Source organism: Schistocerca piceifrons, chromosome 7, assembly GCF_021461385.2.
Source record: "Schistocerca piceifrons isolate TAMUIC-IGC-003096 chromosome 7, iqSchPice1.1, whole genome shotgun sequence".
Taxonomy (NCBI): domain Eukaryota; kingdom Metazoa; phylum Arthropoda; class Insecta; order Orthoptera; family Acrididae; genus Schistocerca; species Schistocerca piceifrons.
Window position 1 is genome coordinate 467,335,740 of NC_060144.1, and position 18,803 is coordinate 467,354,542.

Here is an 18,803-nt window from a genome sequence, read left to right on the forward strand (position 1 = left end):
CAACTGCTGCTTGGTTGTTGATGCATGTTCACATACTGCAACACGTCTCCCCAACGCATCCCACACATACTCAAAGGGATCTCAATCGGTAATGCGGGCAGGGCCATCCATTTGCTACACATGCTGTTGTTCCATGGGCTCCTCCACTTCTGCTATTCACTGTGGTTGTGGATTGCCATCCATAAAAATGAAATTGGGGCTGAATGCACCCCTGAAAAGATGCATGTGGGATAGGAGTACAGTGTCACAATAAAGTTAACTGGTTTGTGTACCATGATCAAAGATGTGGGTGTCAGTATGTCCATGCACAATTGTGCTTCCCCGCACCATGACACCTGGACCACCAAAATGATTATTTTCAACAACATTTTGAGGTGCATTACATGTTCCACTACTTGTCATACTTGGCATATGAAGGTACATCCAGACTCACAACTCAGACTGAATCTGCTCTCATCCACGAAGAGTACACGACCCAGCTGCTTGCTGGTCCAGTCCTTTTGCTCTTGGCACCATCACATACAGAATGTGCAACATGCTGGTCATCAGGTAAAGAAACCAACCCCATTCATTCGCTATGCCTCTGTGGAGTGAGAGATTGCGTGCCTTGCAGTCCTGTTAAATGTAGTTGCCATGGCACCCACTATTTGACATGGGTTCTTCCTTGCCTGTTGCACGATTGAGTGGTTATCATCTACTGTAGCTGACATGGTTGACCACTTCCTCTCCTTCGTACAGCAGTGCCCATGATTCGGAATGCTCCCCCTGCATGTGGAACAAAGCTGCAAGCAGTACCAAACTCCTGGGATACACTTATCACACTTGTCTTCCTCCCAATTTTCCGATGATTCTTCCCCATGTACAGTCATCCAAATGTTGTCTTTGACCCATGTTGTAATGAAGAACACAGTGCACGGAAACTGCTTACTGATAGACACACTGTCTTTTCCCATTCCTTCAAGTGTTGCTGAGCCGTTAACATTTGATGCTATACTCATGCTGACCTCACACTTCCACAGTGTAGTAAATCTGTTGCATTACTTTATCTGGCTCGTTCGTGAGTTTTCCAAAGCTGTGTATGTTGGTAGAATTTGTCAAAGGTAATATATTTATGCTTCATACATTCTGGCAGAAGAAAAACACAAATAGAAAAGGGACTCAGCAGGGACTAACTGGAAATAAGAAATGAAACTGAATCTTTTATCAAACATTAGAGAGATTGTGCAGGATGTGACAGTCCTGAACTGCTTTAGTTCATCAATTCTGAGATGCTGAGTAAAATAGAAGTAAAGCTGAAATAAGCAAACTCACAAGGCAAGAAACCAAGACGTTTGGATTACGAGAAATTGTTTAATAATAAGGGCTGCATACTAGATTAAATTAAGCAATCAGTTTAGCATCTTGGAAAATCAGGATTATGTGGACATAGAGGAAAGATCCAATTATTTAGCATAAGTACTCAGGAAAGCAGTAAAAGGTGTTAGGGGCAGAGACAAAAGAAAAGAAAACTTCAAATGGAGCAAGGAAGGAGAGTGTGCAAGCAAATGATAACAGAAATATAGTAGATTACACTGTATTAAACACAATTGCTTGGAAATGTATCTGTGAGGATGTGAGGAAATAAAATGAAAATGCCATTGGAGAAACAATGAAAAACTGTAAGAGCAGGCAGAACGCAGAACAGAAACATGTGTTTATTGGATGTCACTTTGCATTAGTTAATAAGGCAGTAACAAACAAAAATGGGGAAAATCTATCAAGTGTTTGAGGATACCTTTAACTGTTTGTATAATTCAGAAAATGAATAAGACTTGTTTATTATTTTTAATGTCCCATTTTCTAATGTAAATCCCTCAGTATCACGTGATTCAATTTGACTACACTCCATTACCCATGTTTTACTGTTGCTGATATTCATAATCTCTTTTCAAGATGCGATCCGTTCCTTTCAATTTATCTTCCAGTCCTTTGCCATTTCTGGCAGAACTACAGTGTTATCAGCAAACCTTCAGACTTTTATTTCTTCTCCCTAAACTTCACTACCTTTTTCAAAATTGTCCTTTGTTTCCTATAATGCTTACTCAGTGAACAGATTTTAAACAACACAGTCGATATGCTACAACTTACCTGCTCCATTCCCAACTAGGGTTTCCATTTTGTGGTCTTCAACTCATATAACTTCAATCTGGTTTCTGTACGAGCGGTAGATAGATTTTCACTCTCTATGTTTTACCCCTACTTCCTTCACAATTTAAAAGAATTTACGCCTGTGAGCGTTGTCAAAAGCTTATCTCATATTTATATCTACATCTCATATGTACCTTCATCAAAGTCTAATATGATTGAATAGATAAAAGGTCTACTCACCACATGCTAACAGGAGGAAACACACACAAAAGTTAAGGAAATGTGCAAGCTTTCTGAGCCAGTGGATCCTCGTTTTGGCAGAAGGGTTGAAGGGGAAGGAAGAAGAATGAAGAAAAAGGACTGACAAGGTTAAGGAAACAGAAAGAGTTATGGAAAAGTTACCAGGAACCCTGGGTCAGGCGAGACTTTCTGGAGACTGGATGAGAAGGAAAGAGTGACTGTTGGGGAATGCACTGGACAAGTTTTGAAAATTTGGGAGCTTAAAGGTGGAATATAGGGTAAAAAGTAAGACAGAAATTACTGACAAAATGTCGTGCAAGTGCATTATATGTGGTAGACATGTGAGGTGGGGGAGGGGGGGGGGGAGGAGAAAGGAATAGTAACTGGAAGGCCAGGTGGGTGACGAGAACTAAGGATATGTTGAAATGCCGTAACTACCTGTCTAATTCTGAGAAACTATTGTTCGAGGAGAATACAGAAGGCGTGTGTGGTGAAACTGGTACTGAGATCATGAACTGTCATGTTGTAGAGCATGCTCTGCAACAGTATGTTGTGTGCCATCAATGTACACCCTCTGTGTACATCCATTCATCCAAACTGGTAACTTGGTGGTAGTCAATGTTCAAAGAATACATCTACATCTACATCTACATCCATACTCCGCAAGCCACCTGACGGTGTGTGGCGGAGGGTACTTTGAGAACATCTATCGGTTCTCACTTCTATTCTAGTCTCGTATATCAGAATTAGATGACATACAACCTCGTACGCACTCACACAAATGCAACTAACACACACGTGACCACAATCTCGGGCTGCTGAGGCCAGACTGTGATCATGTTTGTGTTAGTTGTGTGTGTGTGTGTGTGAGTGTGTGTGTGTGTGTGTGTGTGTGTCGTTTATTTCTGATGAAGGCATTTTTGGCCGAAAGCTTACCTGCTGACAGTCTTTTTCTTGTGTCTATCTGTGACTCAGCACCTCACTATGTGGTGAGAAGCAACTATCCTTTTCATAATATTGTTATTTTTCCATCATGAATTTTCCATTGTTTGATTTGCAGAAGTACGTGATTCCACCAGTCTCTTTTTTACATTATGTCCATTACACTAGTCAACAAATTTAAACTTTTTTTCTGCATCTGGTTTGTAAATGAGTGGATTTACCTAATTTTGGGGTGCTGAATACACTGGTAAAATCAGTTTTTCTCTATGACCTCACATTTCCTGGATACACAGGAGAATAAAAAATGGTAATAGCGAAAATTGACACAATTAAGTCAAACAAAAATACACATTGAGGACGTTTGAAATCAATACTATTTTGTATGTATATGTGGGCATGATGCCAATAAAAGGTCCAGATTAGTTCAGAAGATATTTTTGCCTTTAATCATCTTTGGTTTTTGAAAAATGTGATGACAGAGCTCTTCTTTTGTTTGCCGTTTCATCACTATCCCTAACAAGACCCCAGCAGTAGTCACCCATCATCAGAGGGTTTCAATTGCCTTGGTAACGGTGTTCCATGGTAAGAATGTCTTGTTGAAAGTGTTCACAGAGCTCATCGCTTATGGCTCCCAAATTTTCTGGGAAGAAATCAAGGTGAGAATGTAAAAAGTAAATTTCAAGTGACATTCCACACCCCATGTTCTTATAGTTGTTCAACAGAGGCCATTCCTTGACTATATACTGGTTCTTGGTGTCATGACTGTCCCAAAGGCACAAAAAGCAGCAGTATTTCATGAATCCAACCTGTAAACATATAAGGAGTGCAACAACTGTTAAATCACAGCTGAGTTGCCATTCACGATCCTTATATTTGATTGCCTCTAACAGAAAAACCATGGTTTCATAAGTTTCTTTCATGTCTACTGCGTAAACCGAAGGTACTGATGGAACTGCATTGCCATTATGCAGAAGCTTTTAAACTGGTTTTACTGGAGTCAGTAAATAGTCGCCACTCCTGTGGATTATGTTGTACCAGACCATTGACATCTCTGCATACACACATTGGATTCTGCATATAGAAATATTGACCAAAGGAAGCACCTCTTGATCTGAAACAGGAAATTTTTGTCCCTGGAGCTAGAAGGTTCCGTTGTTGCAGTCTCGACCCCAAGAGTTCATCTTTCTGTGCCGAAAGTTTTAGATCGTGAACCAAATTGTTCAGTTCCTTTTGATTAAAGAGCTGAGGTGAAGTGTCATGATATCGAGGGCAGTATTCTATATGTTCATTACTTTCTGATTCACTTGACATGGTGTCTGGTTCCATGGCTTTCAAGTTACAGTCAGGAATACACAACCCCTCATCATGGGGCACAGGCAAATGCACTGAAGATATATTTGGATAATTTATTTTATGTCTAGTTTTGCTTGAATGTCCCAAAATATTTGTAAGACAGAAGTAACAGTGTGAATAATGATCATTAGGCTCACACCGCTCCTTTGCAAATCAAAAGCAAACAAACATCAGAAGAGAACAACAGCAAAAAGAGAAATACTGAATACAAAAAATAAATATGTATGCTGTAGGTTATCCAGTGTGTATACGACGTGGGACAACCAGGAGATCCGGGAAAAACCCAGGAATTTTTTAGAATTCAGGGAACGTTTCATTGTTTTAGTTTTCAGTTAAATTTTTATGATTTTGACTGTTAAGAACCAATACTCCAACAAAGGATATTACTGTATCCTGCGTCTGCAGGATAATACTGCAGCAACAAAACATTAACAAGAGGAAGAAAAAACTAAAATAAAACTTAAGTCGCAAAGGAAATCCGCCATATACAGCAACAAAACATAGTGCTCATACAAGCGTCTGCCAACAGCAAAGAGTGTCCAAGGTTTTAGAAAGACTATGCAAAGATTCATAACGACAAATTGCCTCCGATGAGCGTGACGTGACAGCTGTTGACATTAGATTCGTTTGAGCAGTTGCGGGTGGTCTCTCGTGCATGCGTAGTTGAGTCGCGTATGGGTAATACCTTCTCGCGCTTCTGGCTACGGATGTGTGGCTGGGCGCCACTAGCCACTATCTACTATTGCCCTGGTTCGGAAATATCGTAGACCCGGGGCTGATGCACAGAGCAGTCCGAGTTGTAGTGGGGAGGCGGGGAATCTCCACATGACCTGTGTTTAGGGTTTAGTGATTTTGCTGTTTCCTCTTCATTTATTACTCTCACATCAAATTAAAATAAAACTGATTTCTGTGGCCGGGAGCTATCAAAAGAATTAAAATACGTTCGCATAATTACGGAAGGCTAAAATATGTTGTTATTTTCAGGTTTTATTTGCACCTTTCTGTCAGTCAAGCATTAATCACCTTGCAGAGCAATGAAGTTATTTTTGTCGCTTTGCTAAAGAGATTTGGCTTTTATTAATCTTTTGCGCTGAAGCAGTCAATTTATTTGAAACAAAGTGTTTAATTTCACACTGTTGGCTAGTTTCAACTGTTCATTGCATTTCAAGTGCACGTTTTCCATCTTCTAGCTCGCATGGCATTAGGCCATAATAAAGAACCAAACATGAGATAATACAGTACTGGTACTCAAGTAAATATATATCCGAATCTGGACATACAGATGTGCACTTTAAGCCCAATTATGCATTTTAGTATGGTTCACGAAATTCCGATGAACTTGAAGTGTCCTCTGACGTCTTGTTTCTTTTGTGACATAGTGCAAGATCTTTAATGTCTTACACGTACGAACATACGGGCTTCCTGTGTCATCATAGCTGTGCAAGAGCGGTGGCGTCTGTTATCTGGCGCTCTCTGGCAACTGCTGAAACGAATCAGTTTCTAACAGGTCGCGGGAAAACATTTGGTTTGTAAAGCATTACTTTCAAAGTAAATTTCCTTTTACACAAGATTAACTACATGCGAGAATGTACGATGCATTTCTTAAATCACAGAGGGTTTTGTCTTTCAATTAAAAATCAACTCTTTGAGGACTACCATGTAGAAGAATTTTGAGCTCAGAAGATCAGACATTTACGTCGTTATTTAAAATTTTACTGGCACATTTGTGTGATGTATCTTAAAGTGTAACACTTGTAAAAAAGATCAACATTATTTATGGAAGCTTAGCTTCTCTTGCAGCTTATTAATCTTTGAGACTACGATTATATGTGAAACCTCTGTTTTTCTTGTAGCAACACTATGTATATTAATTTAAACCATCAACTTTTCTTAATTGTGTGTTCGTGCTACTTAAGAGTGACCTTGCTATTAGCTGAGTACATCACATGTCCTATGCTGTCATCAGCTGGCAAGATCACATGATATAAGCTATGACTGGCTTACAAAAGCGCATCGCAATCTCGATTTCAATGCCTTGGAAAGTAACATGCGGTGTTTGGTGGAATTCGAATTTATATTGTCGTAACACGAAAATATGCAGCGCACATGTTGCTGCTGCATATCAAAGATCTTTCCAAAAAGTTTCGTTTTCTGTAGCGCCGGGAAATTCTACGTCGGCGTATAAAACCATAAACATTCGAAAGACCGATAATTTTTACAGTTCCGATGAAAGTATACTCTCACATAACACGGGAAAAAATGTATTTTCACCCGGGAGAAAGTGTATTTTCAACTGAGAAATCCGGAAAAAATCCGGGAATTTTTTTTTTCCTTGTCCATGTATACACCCTGATATCTTATTTAATTTATGTCAGTAATTTTTGATTCTCTGATTTACTTATAATTTGAATGACTTAAATAGTTTAAATTTTTTACTTATGCTGAGGCTTCTAGGTGAATTATTGCTGTTATCTTCCAGCTCGGCTCATATGGGACCGGGAAGGAGGAGTAAATAATGGTTTTCCTCAACGTATGATGGGAAATGAAGATTATGGTCAGATGCCACATGGAGGATTTGATGGACCCTTCCAGCAAAATCCGAATCCTCCCAGCGCTGTGCTTCCTGATGGCCTCCACCCACATCATCACCATCAGAATCAAAGTTACCCACCCCCACTGCATGCATCACAACAGCAGCCACAATACTACAATGAAAATTATATGGTGAACTTAATTTTTAGTTCATTCCTTATTCCAGCCAAAGCATAGGCAGAATTATAAATTTCTTTATTTTTAATTTTACATAAGTGTCTAGCTGCTGGTTTCAAAGTACTGCTTCTCTTTTGTAAGCTAGGTGATCTGGAAAAGTATATAACATTTCCATATTCTGCTTAACGTTCACACCACATTTTGTAACTGTGTGCCAATTTGCGGTGTGTACTTAATGTTTTTACTGAAATGAATTCGTTGTGAGAATTTATTTAGTCTGTCAAGTATAGCAGCATATTGTGAGGATTAATGGTGTAAATCTACACTGCTGTATCTATGTTGTATTCAGATTGTTGCACAGGTAACGTCAGATTTGGTAATGGTGCTTGAAACAAAAGTAAGTTAATGGAAAATAAGAGTTATTGTTATGTCTCCTACTTTTTGCCAATGCTGAGGCTACAAAGAAACATTTAATTTGTTGCTAATAAGCCTAGGTTCATTACATCATTTTTTTGTGTGCTTCATCAGCAGATTATAGTGCTTCGTAGCATCAGTTCTTTCAGTGCTTAGTCAGGAAAAGATGCCAAGTCTCATGAGCAGCAAAGTAAAATATTTCTTCTTCTTCTTCTTTTCCAAGTGCTTCAGGGGACCCAAAAAGAAATGAACGGAGAAAGGGTAGATTAGGGTTTAACATCTTGTCAAAGACTTGATCATGAGGGACAAACATAGAAAAATACAAACCCAAAGTAACAGTTGGATTCTTTACATTTTGGGAGCATCATGCCCACTATTGCATAATTTCCTTCCTGCAAGTGAGTGCAAACTTGTATCTACATGGCTCATTTGTTGGAATTACATCACCAGGTGTAGATCTCTCTTTCTGTCTTTAACTGCAGTGAGTCATTCATTTCCTGTACCCAGTTACATTGTTACATTTATTTTTCTGGGTGCTTCTACCATGTTTTGATAAAGCTAAAAGCCATAAAGCGAAATTTTTATTGTAAGATCACAAGATTTTCTAACACTCAACTGTCTACTTGCTGATAAAATATTCAGTAATTGTACATTGTATTCATAAAATCCAATTCTCATCATGCCCAAATCTGACATTTCATGTGTAATAAACTAATATTAAAGTCCCATACAGTTCATACATCACTAAGTAACTTTGTGACAAGTTTTTTGTTTAAATTGTTGACAAAAGTAATTGCTACATTGTATTATATCAATATATTATTTTCGTGCAGCTTGATCCACAGGCCATTTAAAGGCTCGCCAGTTTTATCAGATTGTACACATGTATTGTTTCTGCACTGTGTTTCATAGAAAGTAAGGAATGGAACAAGCTATAAAGAGGAAACAAACCAATAAGTGAAAAACCAAATGAAATAAATTGAACATACATGTGTGGGTATTTATTTTGCACAGGAAAGTAACATATTACTTTTGTATTTAACACCAAACAATGAAATATAACTCTGCACATGCAATGAGGCATATAACATAATGATAATATAATGTAAACTAACAGGGAAAACAGAGCACTGCCTAAACGGCCTATGAAATTAAATGAAAGCATTTCTCTCCTACGGAGCTGCAATCGTTCTGCACATAATAATTGTGTTGGATTGTGTTTTAATTACAAGTTTAAAGTAAAAATACATGATGCTGCTGCTGTTATGTGTAAGCGGCATGGCATCTGTAGGGGAAACGAGCATGCTATTTATTCTAGGTAGCTAGTAGAAGTGAACTGCCATTTCTTTACATTAATTGTTGCAGTCATATGTATTTTAGAGCAACAAATGAACGTGTGCAGATTAATATGACAAATAGTCATAACAGATTCAAGGGAGATGCAGTTCACTGATTGATTTTTTTAATGTAAAGTAATTATTGCTTTTTCTAATTTACAGCAACAAAGTTAGCAATTCTTCCAGTAAAAGCCTTAGAACCAAGAAAGATTGTAGATTTTACACACCATAATGCTGCCAAACACAGCTGAGAGAGATTTTTCTACGTCAGTTGCTTTTTTTAATTGTCCTGTAACTGAGCCAACCAGTTGTTTTATGAGACTTATTGAAGTTCTGCAATAACAGCATTAATCACTTGTAAGCATGAACACACAGACAATAGTTCTATGTTACCTAGGAAGATGAGTTTATTGACATTGTAAATTTTCTGAACAGTATTTTGCATGCAGATTTAATTTTCGAAGTGATGAACCTACATTTATTTGTGCTAATTACTTAAGTGTTGTTCTAAATACATTGATGTTGGACCAGAGGGAAGTGAAGAAAATTCTTCTCTGCATTTTGTGTAAATTTGCATTCAAATCTGACATGCACGCTGCCAACACTTAATAGGGCATTGACAGTAGTCAAATATAGCAACACCCCACCTCCATTGTGTCACTTGTTGTTATCTCATTGCAGTCTGTATTGTGAGAGCTATCATCATTCCAGTGTAAATTGGAGAGGGTCTTCTGGAAGATCTTATATGTGGCACATTAATTTTTTTAAAAAAAGTGAGTGAATTAGATGCCAATGCAAGAAGTTGTTAATGAAAAAAATTCCATACTAACAATGTGGGAAAAGACAGATTGTTACTTATTATAAAGATGACACATTAAATTGGAGACAGGCACAATTAAGACAGGTACACACAAACTTTCGGCCACCACAGCCTTCGTCAGAAAAAGAAACAGAAACACACACCATTCATTCACACAAGCAAGCACACCTCTCGCACACGACTGCCAAATCTGTCAGCTCATACTAGAATGTACCTGATCATAGATGTTGTTTCAGAGATTTCTACAGGTTTCTAGTGTCTGATAAGATGCCATCCTGATTTACAAATACAATGCAAGCAGTGATACTCCATTGTAAACCTGCAAGGAAACTCTTAGAAAAGAGTAATCCTTGCTAGAGAAAGAGGACTATGACTGATGGACGAGGTGAAAGGTCTGAAATAGATTTGCATCCCATACATGCGTTTCTGGAAACTGGTTTTAGGAGATTATTGCATGAAATTATCAGCACTGAGCTGTGTGGAAAGCTCAAACTGAAGACACTGTGAGGGATAGTCATAAGGTTTCAGTTATCAATTTAAAAAAAAAAAAAAAAATCAAATTGTCACCTTGGCATTTGATGATGCTGTCACTATTTCTCTGCATATCAACACTTCAGTATGACATATTTTTTCCAACAATGAATGATTTGGTTGTAGAAGTCTACATTTTAGCTGTTCAGGAAATGTTTCATCTTTTCATCTTCAAAATAATGTCTCCATCATTCTGGAAATACCTGCCATGCAATGGTGTCTCCATCTGGTGAAAGAGGAAGAAGTCGCTGGGTGCCATGCCATGTGAATACTGGAGGTATGAGGTAAAACTTGACAAGCAGCAAGTGTGAGTATGGACTGTGCAGAATGATCTGAGATGGTGCTGTGCAACAAAAACAACCCTTTGGGAAGCTTTTTATCACAATTCATCTTGACAGCTCTCCGTAACCTCATCAGGAGATTTCTATAGTATGCGTCTGCGACAATTTGCCCCTTAAGAGCATTGCTACAAAACACACACCATCATTTTGACTGATGATTGTTGAGTCTTTACCTCTTTGTCAGTGGTGAAACCACATGTAAGAATGCAAAGTCTTGCAGCAGTGACATTATGTAAAATGTTTTCAGATTTTCAGCCTTGTCAAATGATTAAAATTACACGAACTTTCTGCCAAACATTCCTTGGCCACTGTCAAGTGGTATGATTGCCAATGGGTTGCTGTTATGCCCTTATGTACATTAGCTGCCATCTGTGACATCACTGGTGCTGGAAGCATTGCCATATATTGGCATACGTTGACCTTGTGTTTGATGTGCCCTCTTCAATTGTGCAACCGCTGGATACCATGCCGCACTGAGCTGCAGGCCGCTGTCTTTATTAAGGGTGTTATCAACGAGTTTTATTTCAATGGCTTCTTTAATTACAGTCCCAGAAGCTGTTAGTGCAAGCCACAACAGAGGTTTTGTCAAATTTGATATTGTGGCCACTTTCTAAAAGAGCTGTTAAAGTGGATTTCTTGTGGTAGTACAGGCAATAATAGGGGTGAAACCATATGTTTCCTCTGCTTGCTGTGCTCCTTGTCTCAGGGCCATGCTAATACATCCAGCACTCATCCATGGTGATTAAGCAGCAGAAGTTATCTTAATTAGACTGTCACAGCAACATTCCCACTGCTGCCTCGGTTAGGCTTATGGAAAACGTATGGCTTATGGAATTGTGGAACCCGATGGGCAATGACCTATTTCACTTCTGAAATGTGCAAGATGGAAACTGATCCATGACTGATTTTAAGTTTTTCCACTATTCCCTCAACTGTGATAAAGCAGGTCATCAAGCAACAGCCTCCTCCTCTGTTTTGATTCTCAGTTGTTCATAGAGACATTGTTGGTCGCTTCCTCCTTCATCATTCAGGCTTGTTTTATCCCATCAGAAGCATCTGTGTCACCTAACCACTGTGTCATGTGAAGGTGTGTTGTTGCCATACATGTTCGCTAACACGGGTTGTTTCGGCATTGTTCCCCTTCAAATGCAGAAAATTAATCATAGCACAGTTTTCCTTTTTGTAAGTGGGATGAGGAGCTATTTTATTTGGTTCCTCTAGCAGTGTGTGTTGATGTGGGGAGTTCAGTGTGTACCAAAACTGCAGTCATGTACCTGCGAACACAACAAAAATTAATTATGTAACTTTGTTTCATGGTGATAATTAAAACCTTATGACTACCACCTCAAACGTAGTTTTGCAATTGCTTGAGCTCTCGTAAGAGGTAGGACCAGAAAAATACAGACAGACATGTTTCCGATACGAAAGATGACATTGCAACACAAGGTGCATCTTAAATGTTTACCTGTAGATCAACAGTGATAATAAAATGGCATACTTTTTTTTTTTACTATGACGTCGCCTGAATATACACAAAGAAAACTGCAACCAGTCACTTTTGAAGTACAGTATACTCATAATTATTTGGGGGTAATGTGGGGTTGAAGATGCATGAACACTCAATGACATTGGAATCTGGATAGCCATCCAGATTAAAAATTAAGTTCTCCCTCTAAACCTAGATCTTCATGAAGAAATTTACCATTTTAAGTACACATTGTGCCTGAAACAATGACACCTCATGTCATTTTTGGCTAAACCATTGCAAAAGAGCAGCATCCAATTCATTAAATGTAGATCTCTTCATGCTTTTTTGTACAGATGGTCCAGAATTAGAATTTCATTTCCTGAGAAAATCTTGTATTTTCTGCTTATTCTTTTTAATGTCCCGAACAGTCTGCTTTGATTATAATCGGCACTTAGTTTTGCAACAGTTTCCCCTTCTCAAATCTTTCAGTTAATTCTAATTTTTGTCCTAATGTCAACACATTTCTTCACTTCTCTGTCATCTCTTTTACAAAGTTCTTTCAACTTGCTTCATTAACACTTATACACCAGACAACTTCAGAAAACTGAGATTGTTTTCGATTTACGCAGGACAAGTTGGCAGCCAACAATGGAAACGATAATCTGTTGTCACACAACAGCCATTTATATAATGTAAATGCCAGTTCTTGTCAAGTGATGGATTGTTGTTTATCACTGTTTCCTAGAGGCAAACATTACACACTTGTTTATACTTGAATAATCGGAAGTAAATTGTATTTGCTTATTTCCATGAGCTAGTTTTTGAGCCTTTACAGAGCTCATCTTCCATAATGGATAAGCTTAATGTCTGACTGCATGTTTCATGGCATTTGGGAGAGTAAGATCCATGAACAGATTACAAGAATATTTTGGGATGTCACTAAAACAATTTATCGGAACATGGGAAATGTAGTAAGAGAATTGAATGGATGACTGAAGTGTTGAAAGAATCCTGGGAAAGTGTTTTAGTCTGTAAAACATGTACGGATGTAGAGGCTTATCTCACTAAGGGTAAGATAGATACTGCCCACAGGAAAATTAAAGAGACCTTTGGAGAAAGAGCCACTTGTATGAATATCAAGAGCTCAGATGGAAACCCAGTTCTAAGCAAAGAAGGGAAAGCACAAAGGTGGAAGGAGTATATAGAGGGTCTATACAATGGCGATGTACTTGAGGAAAATATTATGGAAATGGAAGAGAATGTAGATGCAGATGAAATGGGAGATACGATACTGCATGAAGAGTTTGACAGAGCACTGAAAGACCTGAGTTGAAACAAGGCCCCGGGAGTAGACAACATTCCGTTGGAAGTCCTGACAAAACTCCACCATCTGGTGAGCAAGGTGTATGAGACAGGCAAAATACCCTCAGACATCAAGAAGAATATAATAATTCCAATCCCAAAGAAAGCAGGTGTTGACAGATGTGAAAATTACTGAACTATCAGTTCAATAAGTCACAGCTGCAAAATACTAACGCGAATTCTCTACAGACAAATGGGAAAACTGGTAGATGCTGACCTCGGGGAAGATCAGTTTGGATTCCGTAGATATGTTGGAACACATGAGGCAATACTGACCCTACGACTCATCTTAGAAAATAGGTTGAGAAAAGGCAAACCTATGTTTCTAGCATTTGTAGACTTAGAGAAAGCTTTTGACAATGTTGACTGGAATACTCTCTTTCAAATTCTAAAGGTGGCAGGGGTAAAATACAGGGAGCGAAAGGCTATTTACAATTTGTACAGAAACCAGATGGCAGTTATAAGAGCCAAGGGGCATGAAAGGGAAGCAGCGGTTGGGAAGGGAGTGAGAAAGGGTTGTAGCCTCTCCCCAATGTTATTCAATCTGTATATTGAGCAAGCAGTAAAGGAAACAAAAGAAAAATTCAGAGTAGGTATTAAAATCCATGGAGAAGAAATAAAAACTGTGAGGTTTGCTGATGACATTGTAATTCAGTCAGAGACAGCAAAGGACTTGGAAGAGCAGTTGAATGGAATGGACAGTGTCTTGAAAGGAAGATATAAGATGAACATTAACAAAAGCAAAACGAGGATAATGGACTGTAGTAGAGTTAATTCGGGTGATGCTGAGAGAATTAGATTAGGAAATGAGACACTTAAAGTAGTAAAAGAGTTTTGCTATTTGGGGTGTAAAATAACTGATGATGGTCGAAGTAGAGAGGATATAAAATGTAGACTGGCAGTGGCAAGAAAGCATTTCTGAAGAAGAGAAATTTGTTAACATCAAGTGTCGGTTGGTCACAGCCAGTGTGCTCCCTGCTGCCGTTGGATAAGCAGCTGCAGCAGCAAGTCGTATACTCTTAGCTCACTTATTTGTTACGTAGTTTAATTCTTAATTTCTTTGCGTGTTTTCGGTATTTGCATTGTTTAATTCATAAATTTCGGGCGTATTATAGTATTTGAGAGTTGTAGCATCATGTTTTAGTACCTGAATAGTGTAAAATCGCGTAGTCTCCTTCCGCCGCCGAGCAGTGTGTCAGCAGTGCGCAAGTGTTTGTTTTGAATACAGTCAGAGAGAGCCCCTTTAGTCAACCATAGTGCCAGTAGTGCTAGTGTTTGTTTTCAGTACAGTCCAGAGACAGGTAGTGCTATTTTCATTGTATTCTACAAGAAGTCGCTAGCAATCGCTGTTTAGTCAATCAGCCGCCTTTAGTGAATTAGCAGTCTAGTTAAAAGTTTATTAACTCTCTTCAGTAAATTGATTCCTTAGGATGGATAGGATGTGTGACTGCTGTGCACGGACGCAGGAGGAGCTGGCCACTGTTCGCGAACAGCTGAACATGTTGATGGCCGCGGTCAGCCGTCTTCAGGCTGCTGCCTCGGAGTGTAGCGGCAGTGGGGAGTCTGGTGCGTCGCAAGGTACACCCCATGTGTTACATGCTTCACCTACTGTCCCTGCTGTCGAGACATCTTCGCGGGTACCGGGCGCGTGTGGGCCACCCTCTCCCCAAGGGGAGTGGCGGGTTCAGCGGTGTTCGCGGCGGACGAGGCGGAGGGTAAATGTGGAGGCTGGCCGTGTGCGCCCGCTCTGCCTGTGAGTGGACATGTGGCTGCTCCTTCAGCAAGGTCCGAGCAGGCACACGGGGGGAGGGGTTTATTAGTTATTGGGAGCTCCAACGTTAGGCGGGTGATGGAGGAGCCCCTTAGGGAAATAGCGGAAAGGTCAGGGAAGAAGGCCAGTGTTCACTCTGTCTGCTTGCCGGGGGGTCTCATCCGAGATGTGGAGGAGGCCCTACCGGCGGCAATAGAGAGCACTGGGTGCACCCGACTGCAAATTGTTGCTCATGTCGGCACCAATGACTCCTGTCGTCTGGGTTCGGAGGTCATCCTCAGTTCGTACAGGCGGTTGACGGAATTGGTGAAGGCGGAAAGCCTAGCTCGCGGGGTGGAATCAGAGCTAACTATTTGTAATATCGTTCCCAGAACCGATCGCGGTCCTCTGGTTTGGAGCTGAGTGGAAGGCTTAAACCAGAGGCTCAGACGATTATGCGGAGATCTGGGGTGCAAATTTTTCGACCTCCGCTATCGGGTGGAGAAATGTAGGGTCCCCCTGAATAGGTCAGGCGTGCACTACACGCCGGAAGTGGCTACAAGGGTAGCGGAGTACGTGTGGAGTGCACATGGGGGTTATTTAGGTTAGATAATTCCCTCCCTAGGCCCGACAAGACGCCTCCTGAGACGCGGCAAGGTAGGAGTAGGCAAAATGCAACAGGGAATAACAATATTAATGTGCTAATAGTAAACTGCAGGAGCGTCTATAGAAAGGTCCCAGAACTGCTCTCATTAATAAACGGTCACAACGCCCTTATTGTACTAGGGACAGAAAGTTGGCTGAAACCAGACGTAAACAGTAATGAAATGCTAAACTCAGATTGGAATGTATACCGCAGAGACAGGCTGGACAGTGAAGGGGGAGGTATGTTTATAGCGATAAGAAGTGCAATAGTATCAAAGGAAATTGACGGAGATCCGAAATGTGAAATGATTTGGGTAAAGGTTACGGTTAAAGCAGGCTCAGACATGGTAATTGGATGTCTCTATAGGCCCCCTGGCTCAGCAGCTGTTGTGGCTGAGCACCTGAAGGATAATTCGGAAAATATTTCGAGTAGATTTCCCCACCATGTTATAGTTCTGGGTGGAGATTTTAATTTGCCGGATATAGACTGGGAGACTCAAACGTTCATAACGGCTGGCAGGGACAAAGAATCCAGTGAAATTTTTTTAAGTGCTTTATCTGAAAACTACCTTGAGCAGTTAAACAGAGAACCGACTCGTGGCGATAACATATTAGACCTTCTGGTGACATACAGACCCGAACTATTTGAAACAGTTAATGCAGAACAGGGAATCAGCGATCATAAAGCGGTTACGGCATCAATTACTTCAGCCGTAAATAGAAATATTAAAAAAGGTAGGAAGATTTTTCTGTTTAGCAAAAGTGACAAAAAGCAGATTACAGAGTATCTGACGGCTCAACACAAAAGTTTTGTCTCAAGTACAGATAGTGTTGAGGATCAGTGAACAAAGTTCAAACCCATCGTACAATATGCGTTAGATGAGTATGTGCCAAGCAGGATCGTAAGAGATGGAAAAGAGCCACCGTGGTACAACAACCGAGTTAGAAAACTGCTGCGGAAGCAAAGGGAACTTCACAGCAAACATAAACATAGACAAAGCCTTGCAGACAAACAAAAATTACGCGAAGCGAAATGTAGTGTGAGGAGGGCTATGCGAGAGGCGTTCAATGAATTCGAAAGTAAAGTTCTATGTACTGACTTGGCAGAAAATCCTAAGAAATTTTGGTCTTATGTCAAAGCGGTAGGTGGATCGAAACAAAATGTCCAGACACTCTGTGACCAAAACGGTACTGAAACAGAGGATGACAGACTAAAGGCCGAAATACTAAATGTCTGTTTCCAAAGCTGTTTCACAGAGGAAGACTGCACTGTAGTTCCTTCTCTAGATTGTCGCACAGAAGACAAAATCGTAGATATCGAAATAGACGACAGAGGGATAGAGAAACAATTAAAATCGCTCCAAAGAGGAAAGGCCGCTGGACCTGATGGGATACCAGTTCGATTTTACACAGAGTACGCGAAGGAACTTGCCCCCCTTCTTGCAGCGGTGTACCGTGGGTCTCTAGAAGAGCATAGTGTTCCAAAGGATTGGAAAAGGGCACAGGTCATCCCCGTTTTCAAGAAGGGACGTCGAACAGATGTGCAGAACTACAGACCTATATCTCTAACGTCGATCAGTTGTAGAATTTTGGAACACTTATTATGTTCGAGTATAATGACTTTTCTGGAGACTAGAAATCTACTCTGTAGGAATCAGCATGGGTTTCGAAAAAGACGGTTGTGTGAATCCCAGCTCGCACTATTCGTCCACGAGACTCAGAGGGCCATAGACACCGGTTCACAGGTAGATGCCGTGTTTCTTGACTTCCGCAAGGCGTTCGATACAGTTCCCCACAGTCGTTTAATGAACAAAGTAAGAGCATATGGACTGTCAGGCCAGTTGTGTGATTGGATTGAGGAGTTCCTAGATAACAGAATGCAGCATGTCATTCTCAATGGAGAGAAGTCTTCCGAAGTAAGAGTGATTTCAGGTGTGCCGCAGGGGAGTGTCATAGGACCGTTGCTATTCACAATATACATAAATGACTTGGTGGATGACATCGGAAGTTCACTGAGGCTTTTTGCAGATGATGCTGTGGTGTATCTAGAGGTTGTAACAATGGAAAATTGTACTGAAATGCAGGAGGATCTGCAGCGAATTGATGCATGGTGCAGGGAATGGCAATTGAATCTCAATGTAGACAAGTGTAATGTGCTGCAAATACATAGAAAGATAGATCCCTTATCATTTAGCTACAAAATAGCAGGTCAGCAACTGGAAGCAGTTAATTCCATAAATTATCTGGGAGTACGCATTAGGAGTGATTTAAAATGGAATGATCATATAAAGTTGATCGTTGGTATAGCAGATGCCAGACTGAGATTCATTGGAAGAATCCTAAGGAAGTGCAATCCGAAAACAAAGGAAGTAGGTTACAGTACGCTTGTTTGCCCACTGCTTGAATACTGCTCAGCAGTGTGGGATCCGTACCAGATAGGGTTGATAGAAGAGAGAGAGAAGATCCAACGGAGAGCAGCGCGCTTCGTTACAGGATCATTTAGTAATCATGAAAGCGTTACAGAGATGATAGATAAACTCCAGTGGAAGACTCTGCAGGAGAGATGCTCAGTAGCTCGGTATGGGCTTTTTTTAAAGTTTCGAGAACATACCTTCGCTGAAGAGTCAAGCAGTATATTGCTCCCTCCTACGTATATCTCGTGAAGAGACCATGAGGATAAAATCAGAGAGATTAGAGCCCACACAGATGCATACCGACAATCCTTCTTTCCACGAACAATACGAGACTGGAATAGAAGGGAGAA

At 40.2% G+C, this 18,803-nt stretch overlaps 1 protein-coding gene across 2 annotated transcripts in view; it reads left to right on the forward strand.

Moving 5' to 3' along the window:
* Positions 1 to 18,803, forward strand: part of LOC124805047 (formin-like protein 20) — a 241,223-nt gene that overhangs the window by 120,490 nt on the left and 101,930 nt on the right. For both annotated transcript variants that reach the window (XM_047265467.1, XM_047265468.1), the window contains exon 8: positions 7,142 to 7,386. In XM_047265467.1, coding sequence (XP_047121423.1) covers positions 7,142 to 7,386 — 245 coding nt within the window. The remainder of the gene's footprint in view (positions 1 to 7,141; positions 7,387 to 18,803) is intronic.